The sequence below is a fragment of the Amyelois transitella genome, chromosome 28, assembly GCF_032362555.1.
Source record: "Amyelois transitella isolate CPQ chromosome 28, ilAmyTran1.1, whole genome shotgun sequence".
In the NCBI taxonomy this organism is placed as follows: Eukaryota; Metazoa; Arthropoda; class Insecta; order Lepidoptera; family Pyralidae; genus Amyelois; species Amyelois transitella.
Genome location: NC_083531.1, coordinates 3,510,216 through 3,535,131, shown reverse-complemented (window position 1 = coordinate 3,535,131; position 24,916 = coordinate 3,510,216). Strand labels below are relative to the sequence as shown.

General features: G+C 35.7%; 1 protein-coding gene across 7 annotated transcripts in view; it reads left to right on the top strand.

Annotated features, from left to right (window-relative positions):
* The window catches only part of LOC106139672 (segmentation protein cap'n'collar), a 121,138-nt gene that overhangs the window by 84,686 nt on the left and 11,536 nt on the right, over positions 1 to 24,916 (top strand). For 6 of the 7 annotated variants that reach the window (XM_060952190.1, XM_060952188.1, XM_060952187.1 and 3 more), the window contains exons 7-12: positions 6,816 to 6,943; positions 7,979 to 8,061; positions 9,135 to 9,217; positions 10,822 to 10,924; positions 21,905 to 21,985; positions 22,754 to 22,865. In XM_060952190.1, the coding sequence (XP_060808173.1) occupies positions 6,816 to 6,943; positions 7,979 to 8,061; positions 9,135 to 9,217; positions 10,822 to 10,924; positions 21,905 to 21,985; positions 22,754 to 22,865 (590 nt within the window). The remainder of the gene's footprint in view (positions 1 to 6,815; positions 6,944 to 7,978; positions 8,062 to 9,134; positions 9,218 to 10,821; positions 10,925 to 21,904; positions 21,986 to 22,753; positions 22,866 to 24,916) is intronic. The other variant, XM_060952189.1, reaches the window with a different exon arrangement.

Here is a 24,916-nt window from a genome sequence, read left to right as displayed (position 1 = left end):
TCTCAACTCATCGCAATCATGTTTTGATTTACGAAGCTTTTACTCGTAAAACCAATGTCTTATTTTATTTGGCTACGTAAAAGAATCTTTCCATAAAGTATACCTATTGATTTCATATTTTTGATAATATAATCTTAATATAAGTTGATTTGCATCAAAGAGCATGCAAGGCCCGCCGTTTTCTGTACGTTACCTGAAAGAAGTATAATTATCAATAGGCAAAGTAAATCAGCGCTATACAGCCAAATCGTAAGCTGCAAATCTGAACTTAAAAACGAAACTTCCTCAAACAAATTCGGCCAGCACTTGCCTTTCTTTACCACTAACTTACCGTAATTTCAACTTGTGGTTTATATGATCTGTGCACTATGCCACAGTATACGATACGTACTCACGCCGTTTGCGCGTCGAAATGACAGCGGTAAAGCGCGCGCGCCAAAACGCGACATAGATTAAAAATGTGATTTCTTTTTTTTTATTTAACGTCAAACGTACCTGATTTTTTAAACTTGTGCAATATACCACTTTTGTGGCCAGTCTGTTTGTGTGCAATATTTGTTTAAGTTAATTTAAGGATAATTATGGATTTTCATGAATATCAGGTGAGGTTAAAGTTACTATTGTTTTTATAAATTTTGATTTAAAAAAAGAAACTTAATATGATTGTGCTGTCTTTGGTATATATGTTCGTCGATATATCTTTCGGTTACCGGGTACCCCGTAAGGGATAAAGACAGGATTATATGTATGTAAAATTCAGTACTTTGGAATATGAAACAGGTAGAATATGTGTGCACAAATAAACATTCATCCCCATCTGAAAATGTACATTTAGTAGGTTTGGTCTGATTTTTCCATGCTCATGTCTAGGTTGGGCCTAATTAAAAAGTTTGTGTGTATAATTTTGTTATCGGTTTCGACATCGTTTTTTTTTTTTAAAAAGACGTTAGTTTTGCTAATCAACGTACCTGCAGATACCTCTGAATGAATTTCACTGAAATGAAGATTTGTTTTAAAAATATTTTTTATTGCAGAAACGAATTTTAAGTTATATAATGATAAATCTCTCGATGAAATTTTGAAGAAAGGATTACATAATGTAATCTTATTATTATAAAATTTTGAAAAAAAATTATGCAGTATAGAATGTTATGTCGTTTGGTTTCTGGCACGTTAGAACATAACCACTCCATATCTTACCTGTGAATGTCGTAAAAAGCGACTAAGGGATCTGCTAATAAACTTGGGATTCCACTTGTAGGCGATGGGCTAGCAACCTGTCACAATTTGCGTCTCAATTCCATCATAATGCGATACAGCTGGACATGGCCTTTCAGTCTTTTCAAGACTGTTGGCTCTGTCTACCCGGCAAAGGTTATAGACCTGACTATATGTATGTATGTAAATTGAAAAGTTCTAGCATGGTATTTTTTTTGCAAAATAACGAAGATACTCCTTGTATGAAAATAACTTATTTTTAAATTCTTCACAAACGAGAGAATTTTTGAAATATACATTAAATTATCTCATCTTTTTTCCTTTATGGGGTAAGAGCCAATATTCTCGAAAATACTCTACACACTAAGGTTGAGCTGAACTTATTTTTGGAGTCTATAATATTAGTTAGCAGCTCTTTGGTTTTCCTTGTTCTTATCATTGTTTTACCTCTATAGAGATTTCAATTGATTAGTAGAAGCTTTAAAATTGAATGTTAAGATGAAGCTTTACAATTTAACCTTTTCGATAGCGGCTCTCGCGAATGAATTGTAAATAATTGCTTTCCGTATAAGATCGGTATTAGAAAGTGTATGTGCGAATATTAAGCAGATGTTCATTATTAAAATTTTAATTTCGCGTTTCGTCAAGACTGATTGTAAATTAAAAATCTATATATTATAAAGTGACTGGCTCTCGGGTCAATTATATCATTAAGCCAAATAGCTGAACGTGGCCATTCAGTCTTCTCAAGACTATGGCTCTGTCTACCCCAAGGGATATAGACGTGACCATATGTATGTATGACTGGCTCTCGGCTGCGGGTTCGCTCGAGTTCTATTTGTTTTAAGGAATAAATATTTCAGTAGGTACTTAATATTGTAGATTTATACTTGATAAAGTATTATAGGTAGATAACTTTCTTATATACATAAAATCACGCCTTATTCCCGAAGGGGTAGGCAGAGATTACATCTTTACACTTATCACAATCCCTGGATACTTATTATAACCAATCCTAATCGAAATAAATTTAGTAGGTAACTACTAAAAATTTTGAAAGTTTGGGCTCTCCTCTCCAAGAATAAAGCAAGGAGGGACAAATGTCAAGAGGATGACAGTATTTAATTCTACACAGTCTTAAAATTTATTAAAATCTTTCTTTTTAAACACACTATAAAGCCGTATCGGGGGCCATATGTTTTATAGTCTGTGCCGTTCTAGGTGCAATAAAAAAATAAAGTAAGCAATAAAAAGTTTTGCCGCGAGCTGTCAACTTTTTAATGTTATGTGCAATACTGGTTATGCAGTAATTAGGTTTTTGAATTTGGAATTTATGTGGAACAATAGACAGCGGTTGAAGTAACAGTCAACCTCTTTCTCCAGTTTTTCATTTCATTTAATTTTTTTTTAATGTTTTTTAGTCTTGTGTGTAGTAGGTTGGTTAGTTGTAAGATACAAATTGAAATTAAACAAATTAACAGAAAAATCGAGTACTTAAAAATATTAAATTGAAATTCGAATCCCAAGCCTCTAATTACCAGCCAACTAACCATTACACCACAGATGGCATCAATAAGGAAGCCAAGCTAAATGGCAATTTTGACAATCAAAATCCTTTTGTCAACGTAAATAAACTTATACTTAAACTATTACGCACAAAACTACATATTAACGAAGATTATGGTGTTACACCTACAATTATATATGACATCAAGGTGATCAGAGCTACAATTTGGAGGTACAAATAACATATCCATCCATACAGGAAGGCCATTGATGGGACAATTTGGTGAAATTAATCCATTCTAATGCTGGTTTTCGACCGCGGCTCGCCCGCGTGAAAAGTACACCTTAACTTTTTCCGTGGTCCACACCATGGAAGTTTCATGTAAATCGGTTCAGTGGTTTGGTCATGAAAGACGGACAAATATACATATTTAAATAAATATATAAGGAACATGTTTTACAGATCGAGTTAGCCTCGAAGTAAGTTCGAGACTTGTGTTACGAGATACTAACTCAACGATGCTATATTTTGTAATAAATACTTCTATAAACATTGAAGACCCAGGCTAATCAGAAAAAGTTATTTTCTCATGGCCGGGATTCGAACCCGGGACCTCCGGTGACACAGACAAGCGAAACAGAAATTTTGCGACTAAACCATTTGAATAAGTTCTAGAACTTGGCGAATTGTAAAGATTCGAACGTTCTGAATCTTCACCTTTACTGGTATATAGTGGAAACTGACGATTAAAAAAGCTAGGTAGCTTTTTGTCAAATAATGACGGTGCTGGGATTTCCTTGTTGGAAGTTGTGATTTCAAAATAATGACTGCCACCGCGTTTACGTTTGTGCTCTTGACTTAATGGTTTACCACTTTTTTCCCTCTAATTACAGTTAATATCATTTGCATACATAAATGGCAAATGTTATTTGTATAAACGAATAAGCAACACGTTGGAGGAATAAGCTGAAATTTGGTAACTTAGTTTTTTGATGAGAGAGAAAGCATTCTTGAAGATTACTCCTTATAAATTAAAAGCATTAAGAGTGTTAATTTGGGCAAGGTTTTAAACATATCACACATAATCACGTCCACAACCCTTGCGGGGTAGACAGAGCCAACAGTCCCAAAAAGAGTGATAGGCCACGTTCAGCTGTTTGGCTTAATGATAGAATTTAGATTCAAATAAATAGTGACAGGGTGCTAGACTGTCGCCTAGCCTATCCCTTAGTCGCCTTTTACGATATCCATGGGAAAGAGATGGATTGGTCCTTTTCTTTTTTCTATTGATGCACGGAACCACACGGGTTTGTGCTTTATGGTTTTACAATATAGATAAGTTCACAGCGATTCAATCACGGCTAATTATCAACAGATATAAGTATTACTGAGTAGGAATAATAAAAGTTTTGTTCATGAAACGGCCACCGTGACTTATGCGCGGGCAGTTACCGACTTCTAACATTATTCTTTACGATACATAAGAAAAATAGCCTCCACGTCACAGACAAACACATAATTTATCGACACAACGTACCTCATCAGCGAACACGTGTTGACAATTAGACAATATAGTTTTGCGTGCGGCAAATTACACTGTAGACCATGCTCTGGCGGGTGCCGTGTGTAATTTTACGACACCTTGAGACTGCTGCAAGGTTATGCGACATCTTTTATGATACTAGACGAGATTTCAACTGATTTGCGTCAGGCGTTCATGGTGTAGATTGAATTGATATGTGGTGTACCGCTAGGGCGTGTCTTTGGTCACATTGCTTTTACTTATTAATTTTATATTAATTAAAGCATTCTTCTTCATTCTTCTGATTTGGATTATGCATTGATTAATAGATGAACCAAAATTAGTATGCTGGAATCGTGGCAAGTGGTAAGATATAGTAGTCTGTGCCTATGTTTAAGCAATGAATGTGAAGGGCGTAATTACATATATATGGCAGGCTCTTCGGTTTTTCTCAATGTAGCAAATTAACATGTCATACCTTAAGAAAAAATATTATGAAATTACCGCGGAGATTACAGAAAACGGAAAACGAACAATCTTGGGACGTCAAAAAGTCAATGAATGAAACTCTAAATTTTTTTAACTGGTTTTGACTTTTTAATATAATTATGATTTCGCTGACATATTATGTATAGTCACGTAGAGATTCAGTCTGTGTGGGCTGAAATTTAAAACCTGTATTTTTCGTAACGTTCATACATGTCGCAGCTCAATCTCTAATGGGCTAGACTGAGCTTCTTGTAAGATATGCGTGCAGACTAAATAGTTTGAATAGAGAAACTAATCATCGAAAAACTATCGCTCTTCCGCTTTTTATTATGTCGTGAAACGAGACAACGATAGTTTTTCGCGCGATAAAAACGGCGTCGCGCGTGCTATGCTAAGGTTTTGTCGACTCTTGGGTACTTACATTACCCTGCATCTCATTAGGAATTTCTTATTTCTCGTAAGAGCTAAAATGTTAATGTTTCCGAATAGACAATTTTTACGGTTTAAGTAAATTCTTAAACAGAAGCTGGCCTGTGCGTAAATATTTAAACAAACCTCTAATATTTGTTTCGCCATAGAATTCGAAATTTCAAACTCGGAACACTCGTTCCGTGCCGCCACCGCTCTCATTCCGCACGCGTGCCATAGACAAACACCGTAAATAAACAAGAGCTGAACATAGACAAAAATTGTTGACATAAATGTGCGTAGTTTTACAAGTGTTCAGCTAATACCCAGATTTCTCTATTGGAAACTGTTATTTTGAGTGTTTTTTTACGTAGTCATGATTAGCTTCTGTAGCATATTAGTTTTTACGAGATTAAGTGGTTATTTTTAGAAAATCACTTACATTTACATAAGCAGGATATTTTTATTTGCTGAGCTGTTGTCTAAATCGAGAATACGATAATTGCTTAAAAACTATAAGTTATTTACAATGAGCTGTAAAATTATGAATGCGCAATTGTTTACGATGTAAACACGTAAATATCTCTAACTTTCCTTTACATAAACTTCTAAATCCACCTGAACCATAGAGCAGCTTTCAAAATGCCCGCGAAATTGTAAACAAAATGGCTGACAAATATTAAAGCGTCAAACATAACGGTATAAAATTGGTGATTTTACGATTTTCGAGTCAATCCGCGAGATTTGGCCGCTACCATCAAAATTATTGATTAAATATGTTGCATTTACAACGATGACTGTCGAAATTTCATCGAAATATAACTTTCTTGACCGTCGCACTGATTTTGGGTGATTAGGCCTTTTCAATGCGGTATTGTCGATGGGTACTCCAAAGAGAAATGTTTGTTACGTTATGTATAGTCTAGATTGAGGAAAAGTATTCGAAATTTAAACTTGGGTTAATTGTTAACTTCTTTTGTAGTTGTTACTGCCCAGCCTCAATGGTTCTCTATCTTGTCTATATAAATTTAATAAAACCAACAATACGGAATATGAAATAAGTTTTGAAATAAATTACCATATCATAAAATAAATGTTCCTATTTATTTCCTGCGTAAAGCCATCATATTTATCTGTACGAGAAATTTTTACATGAATCTGTCCTTAATAGATCCTTAATACTAATATTATAAAGCTGAAGCGTTTGTTTCTTTGAACGCGCTAATGTCAAAAACTACTGGTTTGAATTGAAAAATTCTTTTTGTGTTATATAAACCATTTATCGAGGAAGGCTTTAGGCTATAAAACATCACGCTGCAACTATAAGGAGCAAAGAAATAGTGGAAAATGTGAAAAAAAACGGGGAAAATTATTTGAGGGCTTCAATGATGCCCAAAATTCCACGCGGACGGCGTCACAGGCACAGCTAGTTTCTAACGCGACATTAAATCTCTAACGCGCTGGTAAATTTTGGTAGAGCGTCGACAACAGGTCTACCATTGGCTCTGTCCACTCCGTCTATCTAAGACGTGATATATAAAGAGATAGAGTGTCGATCTGTATGTTTAGCTATCCCGTCTCAATAAATACATACATACATACATAAAATCACGCCTCTTTCCCGGAGGGGTAGGCAGAGACCACCTCAATAAATACCCGTCTCAATTCCAGTCTCTAATGCGCTGTTTGTCGGTAGAGCAGCGGTGGCAGGACTTGGCGTCGCTGCTGACTATCCCGCCGCCCCCGGAGCAGTACCACTATCATCACCAGCATGCCCAGCACCCTCATCACAATATCAGGTCAGTGGAACACAATTTGTATTCTTCCTTCTGTCTAAGAAATAAAATATATGCGGGACAAATAACACAGATTGAGTTAGCCTTGTAGTGAGTTCGAGACTTGTGTAACGAGATACTAACTAAACTATCATAATATCAGGTCAGTGGAACACAATTTGTATTCTTTCCTCAGGCTTTTGTCGCGATTGCATCCTCACCGCTCTGGAGAGGAGCTCGGGGTGTGACTTTGAATAAATCTAAACTAATATTTTAAAGCTGAAGAGTTTGTTTGTTTGTTTGAACGCGCTAATCTCAGGAACTACTGGTTCGAATTGAAAATTCTTTTTGTGTTGAATAGACCATTTATCGGGGAAGGCTTTAGGCTATATAACATCACACTGCAAATATAAGGAGCGAAGAAAAAATGGAAAATGTGAAAAGAGAACGGGGTAAATTATTCAAGCTTGAGAGCTTCAATAATGCCCAAAATAACTATTCCACGCGGACGAAGTCGCGGGCACAGCTAGTAAAGAAATAAAAAATATACGGAACAAATTACACAGATTGAGTTAGCCTCGTACTTACTTAGTGAGTTCGAGACTTGTGTAACGAGATACTAACTCAACGATACTATATTACTACTATACGAGTATACTTATCATAATATCTGGTCAGTTGAACACAATTTGTATTCTTTCCTCAGGCTTTTGTCCCGATTGCATCCTCACCGCTCTGGAGAGGAGCCCGGGGTGCGCCTTTAAATAAATAAAGAATTATTTATGCCGTGTGGTTCCCGGCACCAAAACAAAAAAAGAATAGGACCACTCCATCCCTTTCCCACGGATGTCGTAAAAGACTAAGGGAAAGGCTTACAACCTTGGGATTCATTTTTTAGGCGATGGGCTAGCAACCTGTCGCTATTTGAATATCAATTGTATCATTAAGCCAAACAGCTGAGCGTGGCCTATCTTTTCAAGACTGTCGGCTCTGTCTACCCCACAAGGGTTATAGACGTGACCATATGTATGTAATAACAATATTCTCTACTCTTTACAGCGGCCACGCGGCTGCTGGAGGCTACGCCCCCAACTACCACACCGGTCTGCCGGCTGTTCCGGAAAAGCATCCCGACGCTTACGGTAAATATATCATTTTCTGACCCGTAAAACACTAAAGTTTACCTGTATCATATAGCTGGTACCCATCACAGCAAATCTTCCGATACTAAAATATAGACAACTTATCATATAAAATTTTTGCTTACAAAATACATAAGCATTAAGAAAAAAACAAAACACTAAAGTTTACCTAAGTGTTTTAAGTTTGACTTTTTGTACACCTGGGTCACCTAGGTGTTCCACGGTTAATTATCTTAATTTGTTTTTTTTTTAAGAAAAGAAAAGAGATTTTTTTTAAAGAAAGAAAGAAAGAAAGAAAAGAAAAATCGTTTATTTGGTACATTAACAAAATATAAATTGGAATTAGCGGATTGTTAAATTACATGCATGCACCAAAAATGGCCCTCGCTCAGCATGTGTCATGGCAGAGCCATGACGCTGGTTTTCTGCGAGTACCTACCATACAAAATAAACCAAAATAAAAAACTAAACTTTAAAACTTATAACTAAGAGTTACACTAAATTATATCATTAACAAAAAAAAAGAAAGAAAGAAAAATATTTTATTTGATATCACAAACCTAACTAGGTATAGGTACTACATAAGTAACAGGATTTTACTCACCTACCTCAAGATTTTTTAGCGCTATCTGGTAATACATTTATGGCGCTCAATGATATTTCGGGTGCCGTGTGGTTCCCGGTATCAATAGAAAAAAGAATAGGACCCCTCCATCATTTTCCCATGGATGTTGTAAAAGGAGACTAAGGAATAGGCTTATATGGGTACTCGGGATTCTTCTTTTAGGCGACAGGCTAACAACCTGACCCTTTATGAATCTCAATATCAGTCATTTCAAGACTGTTGGCTCTGTCCACCCCGCAAGGGATATAGACGTGATTATATGTATGTATGTAGTAAATATATAAATTAATAACGATGGTATATTCCGCCGACTTTGCATGAAGAGAGTTATGAATGTGGATGAAGCGAATGAAGTATGCAGAGATCGTGGCCAGTGGGAAGAGGTAGTCTCTGCCTACCCCTCCGGGAAAGAGGTGTGATTTTATGTATGTATGTATGTATATTTCAGCTGGAGCGGCGGCGCCGCTGGAGGGCGCTTACAAGGTGGAAGCGGCCCATCATCCACAACAACATGACGCGCTGTACTATCAGGTAGAGTATAGAATATCTATGTATGTATACTATGTAAAGTGCCGTGTGGTTCCCGGCACCAATACAAAAAATAATAGGCTAGCAACCGGTCATTATTTGAATCTAAATTCCGTCATTGAGCCATACAGCTGCACATGGCCGTGCAGTCTATCGAGAGAGTAGTCTAGTCTGCGAGACTGTTGACTCTGTCAACCCCGTAAGGGATGTTACCTAGGTATGGTTGAAGGCGTGAACGGTTCCGACTTTTGCTAGTTAGAGACAGCCGCACAACGCTAAAATTAAATATAGGTACCTCTCGCCGTAAATGAGACAGTATTTTTCAACCAATTTACCATCGGCCATAAACTGTCTCTTGGCGAAATCAATTCTAACTAGAAAGGGTGCAAACAAATATCTAGGAACACAATTTCAAGGTTTTCGCAAATTGATATCTAAAAAAAAATATAATATCAACAACCTATCGCTATTTATTCTTACGTGAGAATTAGCCTTAAAAATTTCCCATTTGTAGACACCGCGATTATTTGCAGCGCCATCTCGTAAGAGTTTTTTGAACTACATACTATTTTAATAGCTTGACAATTGCTACCAATATTTATGGTCAACGCAATTGAAAATTGTACTTTTTCTTAGCTATCTGCAAAATTATATAAAAATCTATAATCTTTTTCTAATACTGTTGACGTCATTAATTAATATACTGTGTCCTGTTTTGGAAATAAATCTGAGTATTTATATTTCTAATAGTAGTAAACAATTTAGAAATGTCTCTTAATCAACTAACATTCTATTTCTGTAATGAAATTAGAAGCAAAAGATAAGTTTTTCTTTATTGGCATAAAATTGATTTTATAAATTTGTTTTATTTTTTTTTTATTAAAAATGCGTAGGTATTTAATTTGACTAATTAAATTTTAGTATATACCTAAATAAATAGACCTTTGTAAAATAAAAATAATTACAACGAACATACACGTAGCGCCATCTACATTTTGCCCGTGTAACTAGTGAAAGTAACGTAAAAGTTTTATTGAAAACCCTTTATAGTTTACTTCTCATGAATGCGACTTCATTTATTGGGGGTAGGGTAGACTAATTTTATATACAATCACGACAATATCCATCACGGGGTAGACAGAGTCTCGAAAAGTCAGAAAGGACACCTTCAGCGGTATGGCTGAGATTCAAATCCTAATGACAGGTTGCTAGCAGCCCATCGCTTACAAAAAGATGCCGTGTGTTTCCACAAATAAATAAAAAGATTAGACCACTCCATCTCGTTCTCGTGGATGTCGTAAAAGGCGACTAAGGGATAGGCTTATAAATTTGGAATTTGTCTTTTAGGCGATGGGCTAGCAACCTGTCACTATTTGAATGTCAATTCTATCACTAAGCTGAACGTGACCTTTCAGTATTTTCAAGACTGTTAGCTCTGTCTACCGCGCAAGCGATAAAGACGTGATTATATGTATGTATGTATGTATTTATCCATCCACTGGTTACTTGGAAGAAATTGCTTGTATTTGCTATTTAAAGAACATTGTCCTATTTTTTGTGTTCAACAAAGAGTTATTCATTCGTTCATTCATTCATTCATTGCACAGAACACGACGAGCGAAATGGCGCCGCCGACCAATCAAGATGGGTTCCTGCAATCCATTTTGAACGATGAAGATCTGCAGCTCATGGACATGGCTATGAATGAAGGTATGTGCTGACTTTTATTTCATTCATAGGTTCGTAGACACAACGGTATATAGGGGCAAGTTGTTCTGTAGGCGGCTGTACTTACATAATAATATAGGGTGTGCGATAATTATTTTTTTTACTCATTTAAATTTTTTTATATATTACGTATGAACCATAATTATATAGGGTGTATTATGATATTCTTTTTACTTATTTTAATTTTTTTATATATTACGTATGTAGGTACATCATAACTGTTGTTTTGTTAATTTGCCTGAGACCATTCCATCAGACCATAATTGTGCCGTGTGCTGCTTCTGCTTCCCATGGGTGTCGTAAAAGGCGACCAAGGGATAGGCTTATAAACTTGGGATTCTCCTCATAGGCTAGCAACCTGTCACTTTGTGAATTCCAATTCTATCATTAAGCTTAACAGCTGAACGTGGACTGTCGTCTTTCAAGACTGCTCTGACCCCGCAAGGGATATAGACGTGATTATATGAATTAGTAAATAATAATAAATATTTTTTCATTCATTCATATAGTCACGTCTATATCCCTTGCGGGGTAGACAGAATCAAAAGTCTTGAAAAGACTGGTAGGCCACGTTCAGCTGTTTGGCTTAATGATAGAGAGAGATTAATAAATATTTCTTGATATATATATATAGATATATATATATTTCTATATTTATTACATCATCGACTCCATCGCACTCTCATCATACTACTTATTCCACTATTTGCAACAAACCTTAGTAATAAAAGTTCCGCCCTCCCTCGAAACAGTGGGTCACGCGGTTTATCAAAGACGTGCTTACATTCACACACAAATTAGTTCCTTGCAACACAAAATTATAACTAATAATTTTATTTTGCTTCTGATAATGTTCACGATAGCGGTATGTAACGTCAGTGATAACTGTTCTGTCACAGATATGTGCTACCTACTTCAACAAAACTGCTAATGACTCTCATCTTGTTCAAATGCCGGAAATTCAGTTTTTAAACCGCTCGCAAGATAATATTTTGCACCGTCACCGTACGCCGGTCGTCGCGGCCATTTTAAGAAATTTGAAAAAAGAATCTCTCTGCGTGTTCCCGGTTGCACCGCATAGAAGTGTTTCGGGGTTCGGGGTCGGCTTTCCGACTTTACTCTCTCCACTTGGTCCGGTTTTCAGTGTTCTCGGATTTCAGTCTAATTTGAAAAAAGAATAGACTGACACAATGACATGCGCGCCAAAGGTTATATGGAATTCCGCTCGCCCCATTTCAAGGTCGCAACGTGAGTAGAATTGCTTTCGCTTCTTTTGTTTATTATTTCACCTTTTTAAATTTAGAATAACCGATTCGAAATGTGTTCATACCTTATAAATAGTCGTTTAAAGTCGTAAAAATAAAATCTATTTAGGTAGGTACTTATTTAATTTCTGTCTGGGATTTGACATTATCGTCTGATCCTTTTCTATCAGTGCTGTGCTGTGCACAACATTTCATCGCTATCTGTCATTCTAATCTTGAAATTAGCACGAGCAAAGACCGTCCATAAATTACTTTTTTTTTGTATCGTTGATGGGAATTTACAATGAGTCTTATATTCTGTTACATTTTTTTATATTTTTGTAGGAGCTTCAGTGCACAAGCACACTTTTAGGCGATGGGCTAGCAACCTGTCACTATTTGAATCTCAGTTCTATAATCAAGCCAAAAAGCTGAGCGTGGTCAATCAGTCTTTTCAAGACAGTTGGCTCTGTCTAGCTAAGAGATAAAGACGTGACGATATGTATATTTCTATTCATTGCACATCGAACTGCAGGTATGAAGACCCTTTTGAGTGGTTTACATAGGTATGTTGCTTCTAATGCTTATGGCGAGGAAAATGTTCGCGTGAAAATCAGCCGGGTGTAAAGATTAAGTCTCCAGTAGACTCGCCGTTACCATGGACATGACATGACATGACATGGCTCTACCAACCTTCCAGTAACCGTCGCCATCATGATGCATGTGCGCTGCGCTCGTATGCTCTCTGACAGCACAACGTTTCTTGACTGCCTACAAAATCTCTTCAGTGTCTTTTTAGTTCTGTATTACTCACCCCCTATTCTAGGGGGGGCTGACGATGCAAGTTACGCTTCGCGTAATTTTACTCATTCCTGAATCCTGAAGACGTTACGCCTCGCGTTATTTTATACTGAAATCCTGTGAATATTCGTTCTTTTGTTTCTCAGTCAAGTCAGACGACAGTTACACTAACTTTTCTCTCTAAGATTATGATAACTCTGACTCAAGGTCAGGGAATTGGACTATCACTATGAAGTTGAATAATAATGCCTTCAAAAATATTTGGTTCTCAGTCCGACCTGTATGTTTGTCCGCAATTATCTCGCGTTTCGCTAAACCGATTTGGATTCAGTTTTCAGCGGAGTGTTTGTTACATTCGGAAGAATGGTTTTAGAAATGTAACCGACTTCTAAAATGGAGGATGTCGATTGGAATCGGTTGTCCTTTACAAAAGTTACTAGATTATTCATGAGTTAGAAATGACTAATATGGAAAAATTGTTATCATTTCCGTTCCGATCGTGCCACATGTAGATAAGTTTATCGTGAGACATCGTTTACTTGAAAGATGTGATATTATAATTGGGTATTCCGTTCAATAAATCACAATACTTATGTATTTACTAGAGGCCGCCCGTGACTTCGTCCGCATGGAAACCCTATCAATCCCGCGGGAACTCTGGGATAAAAAGTAGCCTATGTGTTATTGTGGGTATTCAGCTGCCCAGCTGCTGTACCAAATTTAATCGTAAGCGGTTCATTAGTTTTTGCGTGAAAGTGTAACAAACATCCATACTGACATACTCACAAACTTTCGCATATATAATATTATAGTAGGATGTAAAACTCTTGTGTTGCTAAGTGGCTGACAGACGAAGAAACTTCTGGGCGTAGGAAGCAGAGACAGAAACTACATCTTTCCACTTGCCACGATCCCTGCACACTTCTTTCGCTTCATCACACATTTATAACTCACTTTATTATGACTTGTGTGTGTAATTTTGTCTTTAAGAGGATAAAAAAAAATACATAACCCGATATAAGAAATGTATAAATATAAAATAAATAATCATAACTTTCCATTGACGATAGATAAACATGTTGATAGATTTTAGAGATTACATGCAATAAATAAATGACAGTAATAACAATGTAGATTAAATAATAAACAATATTTTATGATACCTGTTGTTTATCAATTACCATTGCATTGGCATTATGGATGGATATGTGGATCATATGTGGATTATAAGTCTGTGTAACAAGTAACGTGTCACCGTCAATGTGACAACGCACTTTTTTTTTCAATATCACGCCGCCTACCCAACTAATATAAAAATGTGTGAGGAACCCTGCCTGTGTGTCATGCTTTCACGCCTAAACCGCTGAACCGATTTCGATAAAAAAAATTACAGAGATAGAATTGACCCTGAGGAAGAACATAGGCTATATGATTTATTGCGACAAAAAGAGTTAAAAGTGGGGATGAAAGGTTGTCTGTCTGTGAACTTTTACGGCGAAAGAAGTCGCGGGAAACAGCTAGTTTCTTTATATTCTTATAGTTTGCCTTGGTTGCGTCTTACCCGTGGAAAAGCTCTTCAACAGTGACCTCCGTTAATGTGAGGGAACCTTAATCGGCTTGGGTCATGGTTACATTATTTTGCCTGAAATGTACAAGTTACACCGCGATCCTTTCTTATTTCACTTTCTTATTTCATTTTTGCACATTCTTTTTGTTATCTGATAAAAATACACAATACACTCATTGCCATTGCCACCTAAATAAATAATTTAAATTTTCGGTATCATGCGTTTGACCCTGGTGACGTCACGTTAAAATAACTGATAGTCATTTGGCGCCAACGCGACTGCGAAGACGCGCTATTCACCGAGCGCGAATTTCAAATTTCGACATTGGATTTTATTTTTTAAACAATCTTAGTTTTTATAATTTGCCAATAATGGCCAGTACCGTCAACGATATGTGGTAAATTTAAAAATAATTTTATCGTTTTGATATTCATACGGAAATGTTTACGTCTTGATAATTTTTTTTTAGTTTGTTTTACAAAATTTGGCCTAAGTTTTATAAACTGAAACATCAAAGTGCTTTCAATCATTTTGGTTTAGAAAATTGCTAGTTTAATTGTATGTATATTTAGTGGTTCAAATTTCTTGTAAGTATTTAAGACGACATTATAAAAAAATATAGTGCTTAATTATTAAGACTGCTCAAATAGCGATATATGTCTTATGTTTAATAACAGATTTAAAAATGACATGATGTTTTCAGAATTTCCACTTAATCCCCGTTATAGTATAACAAAATACTTTAAAAAAGTTATATTTTTTATGATATCATTAGTATCTTAAACTTTGTAAGTCTAAAATACATTTACAGATGTTTATGTGTGACTTAAGTGAATAATTTGACTTACTGACGTTTTACGCAGTCTCCTGCGCATATCCGAAGTGTAAATATGATTCTAATTTTAATTGTGATAACTATTATCTTTATTATGAATTAACAACACCTTACATTGCATTAAATGTTGTCTGATGTTCGCATAAGTTATTTGTCATTTTATGAAAGGAAATAAATAACAATTCTAATAGTATTTTTGAGATAATTATTATGGAAACTTTCTAAGTAAATTAAAAATAGCTTCTTTTAAAAAGGCGACGCGATTTAAAAAAAGAATCTAGTTTTGTAATACGCCTGTTGCGTTTTGTATTATTTGTTTAACAAAATGGTACTTAACAAATTTTTAATCATTGAAAATCTTCCATCGCGTAAATTATAATTATTATTAGATATACGTCCTTCAAGTAACAAGTAAGATTTTGAAACGTCATTACAAATAGAACGTTGCTTTTTCGATTTAAAATTCGAAACTTTAGTTTTATAAAACTATTATATTATAACGTATTGACATTATTAAGTATTTAAGTCAGGACGTGCGTTCTTAACCGATTTCGTCTCGTTAAAATAAACAGTTGCATATCTTTATGTTTTCGCTAGTTAACATTTGTCACGTCAATAACAACTGAATGTATTTAGGGATTATGTGTATTTGAACAATCTTGCTTTTATGCCGCGACAATCGCTAGGCAACTCTTGTTTCAGTTTCTTTGTGAACGGGATTGCCGCGTTTTTAACTGTGAAATTTCAAACAAAGAACAATTTTGTCTTTAAATCAAGAACAAAAAAAAACTGGCCACTAATAAATTTAATGAAAAATTCGTTGAACGCATCTAATTTTATTTTTTTTAATATTCAACATGGGAATTTTTTCATACGTCTATAGACTGTTTGTAATGAATTTCAATACGAAGTGAGTTTCGCTGTTAAAATTGATACGACAAGTGAATTACACAACAATTTTTTGAACTCTTTAAACTCTGCTCTGAACAACAACATTTTTAAAAGACAATAGTGTCTTGAACTTTGGAACTAAGTGGATAGTGAAAAGAATTGTGATTTTTTTTTCATTTAAATAGAAGTTGTTTCCTGAACTGAAATTTAAAAGCCTACATATGCCATACTTTTTGTATAAACGTACTAAGAAGAGTAGAAGGGTGCACAATTCTGATTCTTGCATTTGTCTATGTAGGTTTTGCTGCGCTTTGCGCCGTACGAAAACAACTTGTGAATCGCTAATCAAAGTTTCTGTGTCTGTATTAAAACGATACAATTATTGTCTATGGTCGTTTAAATATAAACTTTTTTACGTGCCCTGAAATAGGCAAAGAAAATTGGGAGTTTAGGGCTTTTAGTGTTTACAAGTGATAAACATAATCTCAAAATGGAAAGTCATGTGCTTGTTTGGTATGGAATTATTAGAATTGGCGGAGAGGCAGCAGTGTATTTGCATATGATTTAGTTCTGTTTGACGAACGTCATAGAATTTTCCCCGAGGACTTACTGATGACAATATCAAGACTCGAATGCGATTAAAAATTAAAAATAGAACTCGCTATATTGCTGGCAACTGATATTAAAACATAAGATTACGTAATGCAATCCAATGTTTAAAAATCAAAATAAGAACGGATAATACAATCTCTTTACACTTGAAAAGAAACAAAAACAAATAGAGTTCCAAATTGGAAAGAACTACACGAAAGGACATTGTTTTTCGTGAGCACAGATAACGATAGAGATTAACTGAAAATTATCAGTGGAATATCTATTCTACGTCAGTTCTCAATAACTGCCAATACGAAATATATGTGTCGCATTATACGGAAAAGTTTGACGATCACATAAAAAAATAAATAAAGTGAAAAAGTTATTGGATTGCGGTGATAATTATAGATTAAAAATGAATCTGTCAGTTTCCTCTTATCCTTACGCTCCGTTTTATCATGTGCCCCCATATCTAGCTTCGCACCTGATGTACCCAGATCCAGGGGACTACCTAGGATCTTACTATAAGATTTATGATGGTGAGTCGGTAGAATTAAGTTTTAGATGTATTAGTCACATGGCTGTAAATTGTTTATGGTTACATTTAATTTTGGGAAAGAATCCCCGTTTCTTTGTCCCCAATGTACAAAAACTACCTACTAATGATATCTATTACCTATATTATCCTATATATAAACAGAAAATACTTTATTTGTACAAGCTATAATATTTAATATACCCACTTAGTTATTACTTTTTCAGTTATGCGTTTAAAACAGTTTAAATACACATATACACATACATATAATTAGAGAGTTGAGTTAGTATCTCGTTACACACGTTGCGAACTTACTTCGAGGCTAACTCAATAAGTGTTAAAAAAAATTACGGTCTATCTGGGTAACTTTACACTTTCAATATAAAATTTGCGCTATTTTTGATATTCATTGCCATACTTCTGTATAATAAAGGCCTTCTTTAAAACACTGAAAATCCTTTACATATCTTTTATTTAAGTTGTATTTGTTTTTTTTGTATTTCATAGATAAAAAAAATTATGACTTACGATCACGCGTGAATATTTCTATGTACATGAGGCAATTTCCCTAAAATTCAAACAATAAGATAAAAAATTAAATACTTTTTACATTATATATTTTATCTTTGATATGGGCGGGGCACATATAACGCTTAGAATAAGGCTGATGTGATGAGCATGAGGCAGAATGGTTCCAGAAAGAGAGATTCTTGAAAGAATCGCAAGTTAGAAAGAGATGGAGTGTTCCTATTCTGTTTTTATATTTGACAGATTGATAAACTGATATAATTATTAATATAAAAATTCTAAATACAAATTAACGATATTGACGCAATATTATACTAATTTGAATTAAATTAAATAAAAAAATTAGCTTGCCGTTCCAAACATACCTTATTTTGCTATACCCTACGGTGTTAATGTTTCCCCATTTGGAAAGATGAAGATTTTTCTTGGGTAATTGTTGGGAATATTCAAACAAATTGTGAAATTGTACAAACACTGTAATGTGACTGTTTTAATCTTTACGAAAACTACATTGACAACATCATTACATTTGACGTTTTGTATTATAAAAAGTTAGTTTAATAGAAAACACCATTATTAAACCAGTAATGTAGTAATTGAAACTGAAATGTACAAAATTAAATGCAATAAATTGAAATTGAAATTGAAAATAAAAATTTGAAATTTGGCGAGTACGCTCCTTATGCAGTATTTCCAAAAAATACCGCGGGAACGGAAAATAGCGGGATTTTTAGTTTGACCCGAGCGGAGCCGCTTGCTTATCTAACATGCTATAATTAAATAAAATTGCATTGTTAACTTATGTTGAGATAAGCTGTGCATTTAACATACTAATTGGATTCTCTATGACAACAAGATATTAAAAAAACTTGCTAATATATGAATGACTTGTAGTATTCAATATCTTTGTCAAAATCTAATAATCACATTTTTTAAAACTATATTGTGACATTATCTATCAATCAACGTCATTGTATTGTTCTTGTTTTTGGCGGGAATCCCAATGTCATGTTGATTTTTTGCCGCAATATTTATTCCAATCATATCTACTAATAATAATTAAAGTGCCGTGTGGTGCGCGGCAAAAAAGAAAAAGAAGAATGGGCTTATAAACTTGGGATTCTTCTTTTAGGCGATGGGCTAGCAACTGTCACTATTTGAATCTCAATTCTTTCATTAAGTAAAAAAACTGAACGTGGCCTATCAGTCTTTTCAAGACTGTTGGCTTTGTCTACCCCGCAAGGGATATGGACGTGATTATATATATGTAGAACGAGCTCATAATCTCAAAAAGACTGAAAAACCACGTTCAGCTGTATGGCTTAACGATGGAATTGAGATTTAAATCATGGATAGGTGAGTCAGTTTTTTTACACGAAGCGTCTCCCGTCTGACCTTCACAACAGAAAATATAGGCTATAGGGATAGGGAGTACCTGGAAATTATAAAAGAAAATAATATTGAATATTAGTTCAACATTCAGTTGCCTAAATGTGCAGATTTCCACACGATGTGGCCATTCTTAAGTATTATCGTATAATTGGCCGTATTCTTGAATACATTGGACTGCATTGTTTCATAAAAAAAATATAGGATCATCATGACTTTAATTTCTTAGCAATCAAATTCGCATGATAATTTATAATAGAGTTATCAGAATATTGACCTAAAAATCATGACGGTTCAAATTTTGTGTAAACATTTTGTTAATTACAAGAAATCTTAACTTAATCATGATAAACAAATTAGTCGCAATCATATGACACCGTTTGACGCTCCAACTCAATAAACTCATAATCACATCTAATATCCCTTGCGGAATGGACGGAGCCAACATTCCTGAAAAGACTGAAAGAACGAAATTAACTGTATGGCTTAATAATGGAATTGAAATTCAAATAGTGTTAGAATACAAGAAGAATATCAAGTTTAAGAGCCATTAGTCGTCTTTTAAGACATCCATTAGAAAGATATTGAGCGGTTCTATTTTAAATGCTGGGAACCACACGGTACACGCTTGACTATATGACTTTGACTTACTCAAAACCTTACTTTTTTGTGCGATTCTATACGAAGAAACACGTCTGACCTCCGTGACCTTAAAAGTACCTGACGCAGCTTGAACCATCTTAAAGCGCGTATACCATTCCCCTCTTATTGTACCCAGCAAAACATGTGACCATTTTATATATTAACAACACGCCTCCTTTCCGCGTCGTGGGTTAAATGTTATCAGAAACACACCTTCTTTTAATCTTAATACACTCCAACATAACAGTCGACAAAATTACGAAGCACTTTTTTTTTTCTTATATACCTACCTTATCTAGTTACTACATGATACAAATATATATGCTTATCACCTCAATATTTTCCAACATTCATAGTATGACAAGACATATGTAAGTGTGTATGTACATTTGTGTTTTGATAATGTAATTATACAGATATTTTTTGATAAAAAAATCTGAACTGTCTGAGAGATAAAATGCGTTATTATTCAAAGTTTACTCGTACTTTCGTTAATAATTCTTTTACATACACGTTTTCAGCCATTACGGGGTAGATAAGAGATTACGATAACTGAAAATTAACTAGATATTTAGTTTTACGGGAGCGATCTCTAAGGCTATGCATATGATAAAATAGTAATTGACCAATGTCTTTACTTAGAAGATATATACATATACATATACCTATAGACCAAAAAATTGATAAGGGCCATCTATTTAAGTACCTATGTCTGTCTGTTTATATGTTTGTAATCGCATGACGCGAAAACTATTGTTCCGATTTGAATGAGGTTATATATCTTATATATGACTTAGTCCATGTTGAAAAGTAGTATACAAAAATCTCTTACCCGAGCCTTCTAATCTGTCTTGTCGGAAGGGTTCGAATCCCGGCCAGGGCATGATGAGAAACGAACGTTCCCTTATTGTCCTGGGTCTTTGATGTTTATCTATATAAGTATAAGTATTTATTATAAAATATAGATATTATCGTTGAGTTAGTATCTCATAACACAAGTCTCGAACTTACTTCGCTTGACTTAAGGTCCTATGTCCCCTAGCTGGGGCAGAGGGCATCCACAGTGCGTCGCCATCCCGCTCGGTCTTGAGCTTCGCGTTTTATTTCGCTCCAAGTCTTCCCTAGATTCTTCACCTCTGCGATGATTGTCCGCCGCCAGGTCTGTTTAGGGCGGCCACGGGCCACTTACTTCGGGGCTAACTCAATCTGTGTAATTTGTCCCGTATATATTTATTTATATTTTATGTATGGTATGTTATGATGGTTTGGTCATGTGGAGAATGAATTAAAGCAGGATGATTAAGCAGATATACAAGGAGAGTGTGGAGGGAAAGGTCGGAGTGGGAGGGCCTAGACGAACGTATCTTGATCAAATTAAGGACGTCCTGGTAAAGTAAATAATAATAAATATAATAAATATATACGGGACAAATTACACTGATTGAGTTAGCCTCGAAGTAAGTTCGAAACTTGTGTTACGAGATACTAACTCAACGATACTATATTTTATAATAAATACTTATATAGATAAACATCCAAGACCCAGGCCAATCAGAAAAAGTTCTTTTCTCATCATGCCCTGGCCGAGATTCGAACCCGGGACCTCTGTTGTCACAGACAAGCGTACTACCGCTGAGCCACAGAGGCCGTCCGTTCAAGGTTCAAAGGGTCAGTTCAAGAGTACCCGAAACCGCCTAGCTTGCATGAAGAGAGTTATAAATGTGGATGAAGCGAAGGAAGTATGCAGAGATCGTGGCAAGTGAAAAAATGTAGTCACTGCCTACCCCTCCGGGAAAGAGGCGTGATTTTATGTATGTATGTATTTTATGTATTAAGATTGTCAATGTAATTTTACGGCGAACGACGTCACGGGTAACAGCTAGTATTTAATTTAATAACAGTTCTGTTAACATTACCGTCTTTTTGTTACAGGAATGTACACAATGCGCATGTTGGATGGGGCGAGCGCTCATCACGCGCCCCACCCTAATCACACTCATATGATGATGACAGGTACGTAATAAAATGTTTGCAACATCCGAAAGGGTAAATATTAAGATCTGGTATACATACATATAAATTTAAGACCTTGTTGTACTCATATTATGCAAAGTACCCGGTTGACCGAGCTTTGCTCGGCCTACCAGAGATGGCGCTGATATAGTTTCTTGAAACGCGGGGTTTTTAAAATGTTTATATATCTTGGGAACCGAGCTTTTCTCGAACCTAGGACCTTGATAAATCGATTCCTTGAGCCGAAAAGCCCCTAATCCGTAACTTTCATGAAATCGTTGGAGCCGTTTCCGAGATCCTGATTATATATATATATATATATATACAAGAATTGCTCGTTTAAATATATTAGATAAAAGTTTGAATTTGAATTACGTACGGTGACATCGTGACAGGTGCCGTGCGGTTCCCGGCACAAATAAAAAATAATAATAAGACCACTCCATCTCGTTCCCATTGATGTCGTAAAAGGCGACTAAGGGATAGGCTTATAAACTCGGGATTCTTCTTTTAGGCGATGGGCTAGCAACATGTCACTTTTTTGAATCTCAATTCTATCATTAAGCCAAACAGCTGAACGTGGCCTATCAGTTTTTTCAAGACTATTGGCTCTGTCTACCGCGCAAGGGATATAGACGTGATTATATATATATATATATATATATATATATATATATATATGTATATATATATATATATATATATTATATATGTATGTACAGACATCGGTCGGTTACAATATCATTATATGTATGGATTTATCCCCAGAACGGGACTCGGCGTCAGACAGCGCCGTCTCCTCAATGGGATCGGAGAGAGTGCCGTCTCTCTCTGACGGCGAATGGTGCGAAGGGAGCGATTCTGCGCAGGAGTTCCACAGGTATACATATGTACATAGTTTACAAAACCTCTCTAACGTCTTCCCATTTATTTTCATTTCATTGTGCCGTGTGGTTTCCGGCACTAAAGAAAAATATCTCTCCCATGGATGTCGCACAAGGTGACTGAGGGATGGGCTAATATACTTGGGATTCTTGTAGGCGATGGGATAGCAACCTGTCACTATCTATCATAGAGCCGAACAGCTGAATCTTGTCACACAGTAACACAGTAAACGTCTCTTCTTGTCACACAGCAACACTATAAACGTCTCTTCTTGTCACACAGTAACACTGTAAACGTCTCTTCTTGTCACACAGCAACACTATAAACGTCTCTTCTTGTCACACAGCAACACTATAAACGTCTCTTCTTGTCACACAGCAACACTATAAACGTCTCTTCTTGTCACACAGCAACACTATAAACGTCTCTTCTTGTCACACAGCAACACTATAAACGTCTCTTCTTGTCACACAGCAACACTATAAACGTCTCTTCTTGTCACACAGTAACACTATAAACGTCTCTTCTTGTCACACAGCAACACTATAAACGTCTCTTCTTGTCACACAGTAACACTATAAACGTCTCTTCTTGTCACACAGCAACACTATAAACGTCTCTTCTTGTCACACAGTAACACTATAAACGTCTCTTCTTGTCACACAGTAACACTATAAACGTCTCTTCTTGTCCCACAGTAACACTATAAACGTCTCTTCTTGTCACACAGCAACACTATAAACGTCTCTTCTTGTCACACAGCAACACTATAAACGTCTCTTCTTGTCACACAGTAACACTATAAACGTCTCTTCTTGTCACACAGCAACACTATAAACGTCTCTTCTTGTCACACAGCAACACTATAAACGTCTCTTCTTGTCACACAGTAACACTATAAACGTCTCTTCTTGTCACACAGTAACACTATAAACGTCTCTTCTTGTCCCACAGTAACACTATAAACGTCTCTTCTTGTCACACAGCAACACTATAAACGTCTCTTCTTGTCACACAGCAACACTATAAACGTCTCTTCTTGTCACACAGCAACACTATAAACGTCTCTTCTTGTCACACAGCAACACTATAAACGTCTCTTCTTGTCACACAGCAACACTATAAACGTCTCTTCTTGTCACACAGCAACACTATAAACGTCTCTTCTTGTCACACAGCAACACTATAAACGTCTCTTCTTGTCACACAGTAACACTATAAACGTCTCTTCTTGTCCCACAGTAACACTATAAACGTCTCTTCTTGTCCCACAGTAACACTATAAACGTCTCTTCTTGTCACACAGTAACACTATAAACGTCTCTTCTTGTCACACAGTAACACTATAAACGTCTCTTCTTGTCACACAGTAACACTATAAACGTCTCTTCTTGTCCCACAGTAACACTATAAACGTCTCTTCTTGTCACACAGTAACACTATAAACGTCTCTTCTTGTCACACAGTAACACTATAAACGTCTCTTCTTGTCACACAGTAACACTATAAACGTCTCTTCTTGTCACACAGTAACACTGTAAACGTCTCTTCTTGTCACACAGTAACACTATAAACGTCTCTTCTTGTCACACAGTAACACTGTAAACGTCTCTTCTTGTCACACAGTAACACTATAAACGTCTCTTCTTGTCACACAGTAACACTATAAACGTCTCTTCTTGTCCCACAGTAACACTATAAACGTCTCTTCTAGTCACACAGCAACACTATAAACGTCTCTTCTTGTCACACAGCAACACTATAAACGTCTCTTCTTGTCACACAGCAACACTATAAACGTCTCTTCTTGTCACACAGCAACACTATAAACGTCTCTTCTTGTCACACAGCAACACTATAAACGTCTCTTCTTGTCACACAGTAACACTGTAAACGTCTCTTCTTGTCACACAGCAACACTATAAACGTCTCTTCTTGTCACACAGTAACACTGTAAACGTCTCTTCTTGTCACACAGTAACACTATAAACGTCTCTTCTTGTCACACAGCAACACTATAAACGTCTCTTCTTGTCACACAGTAAC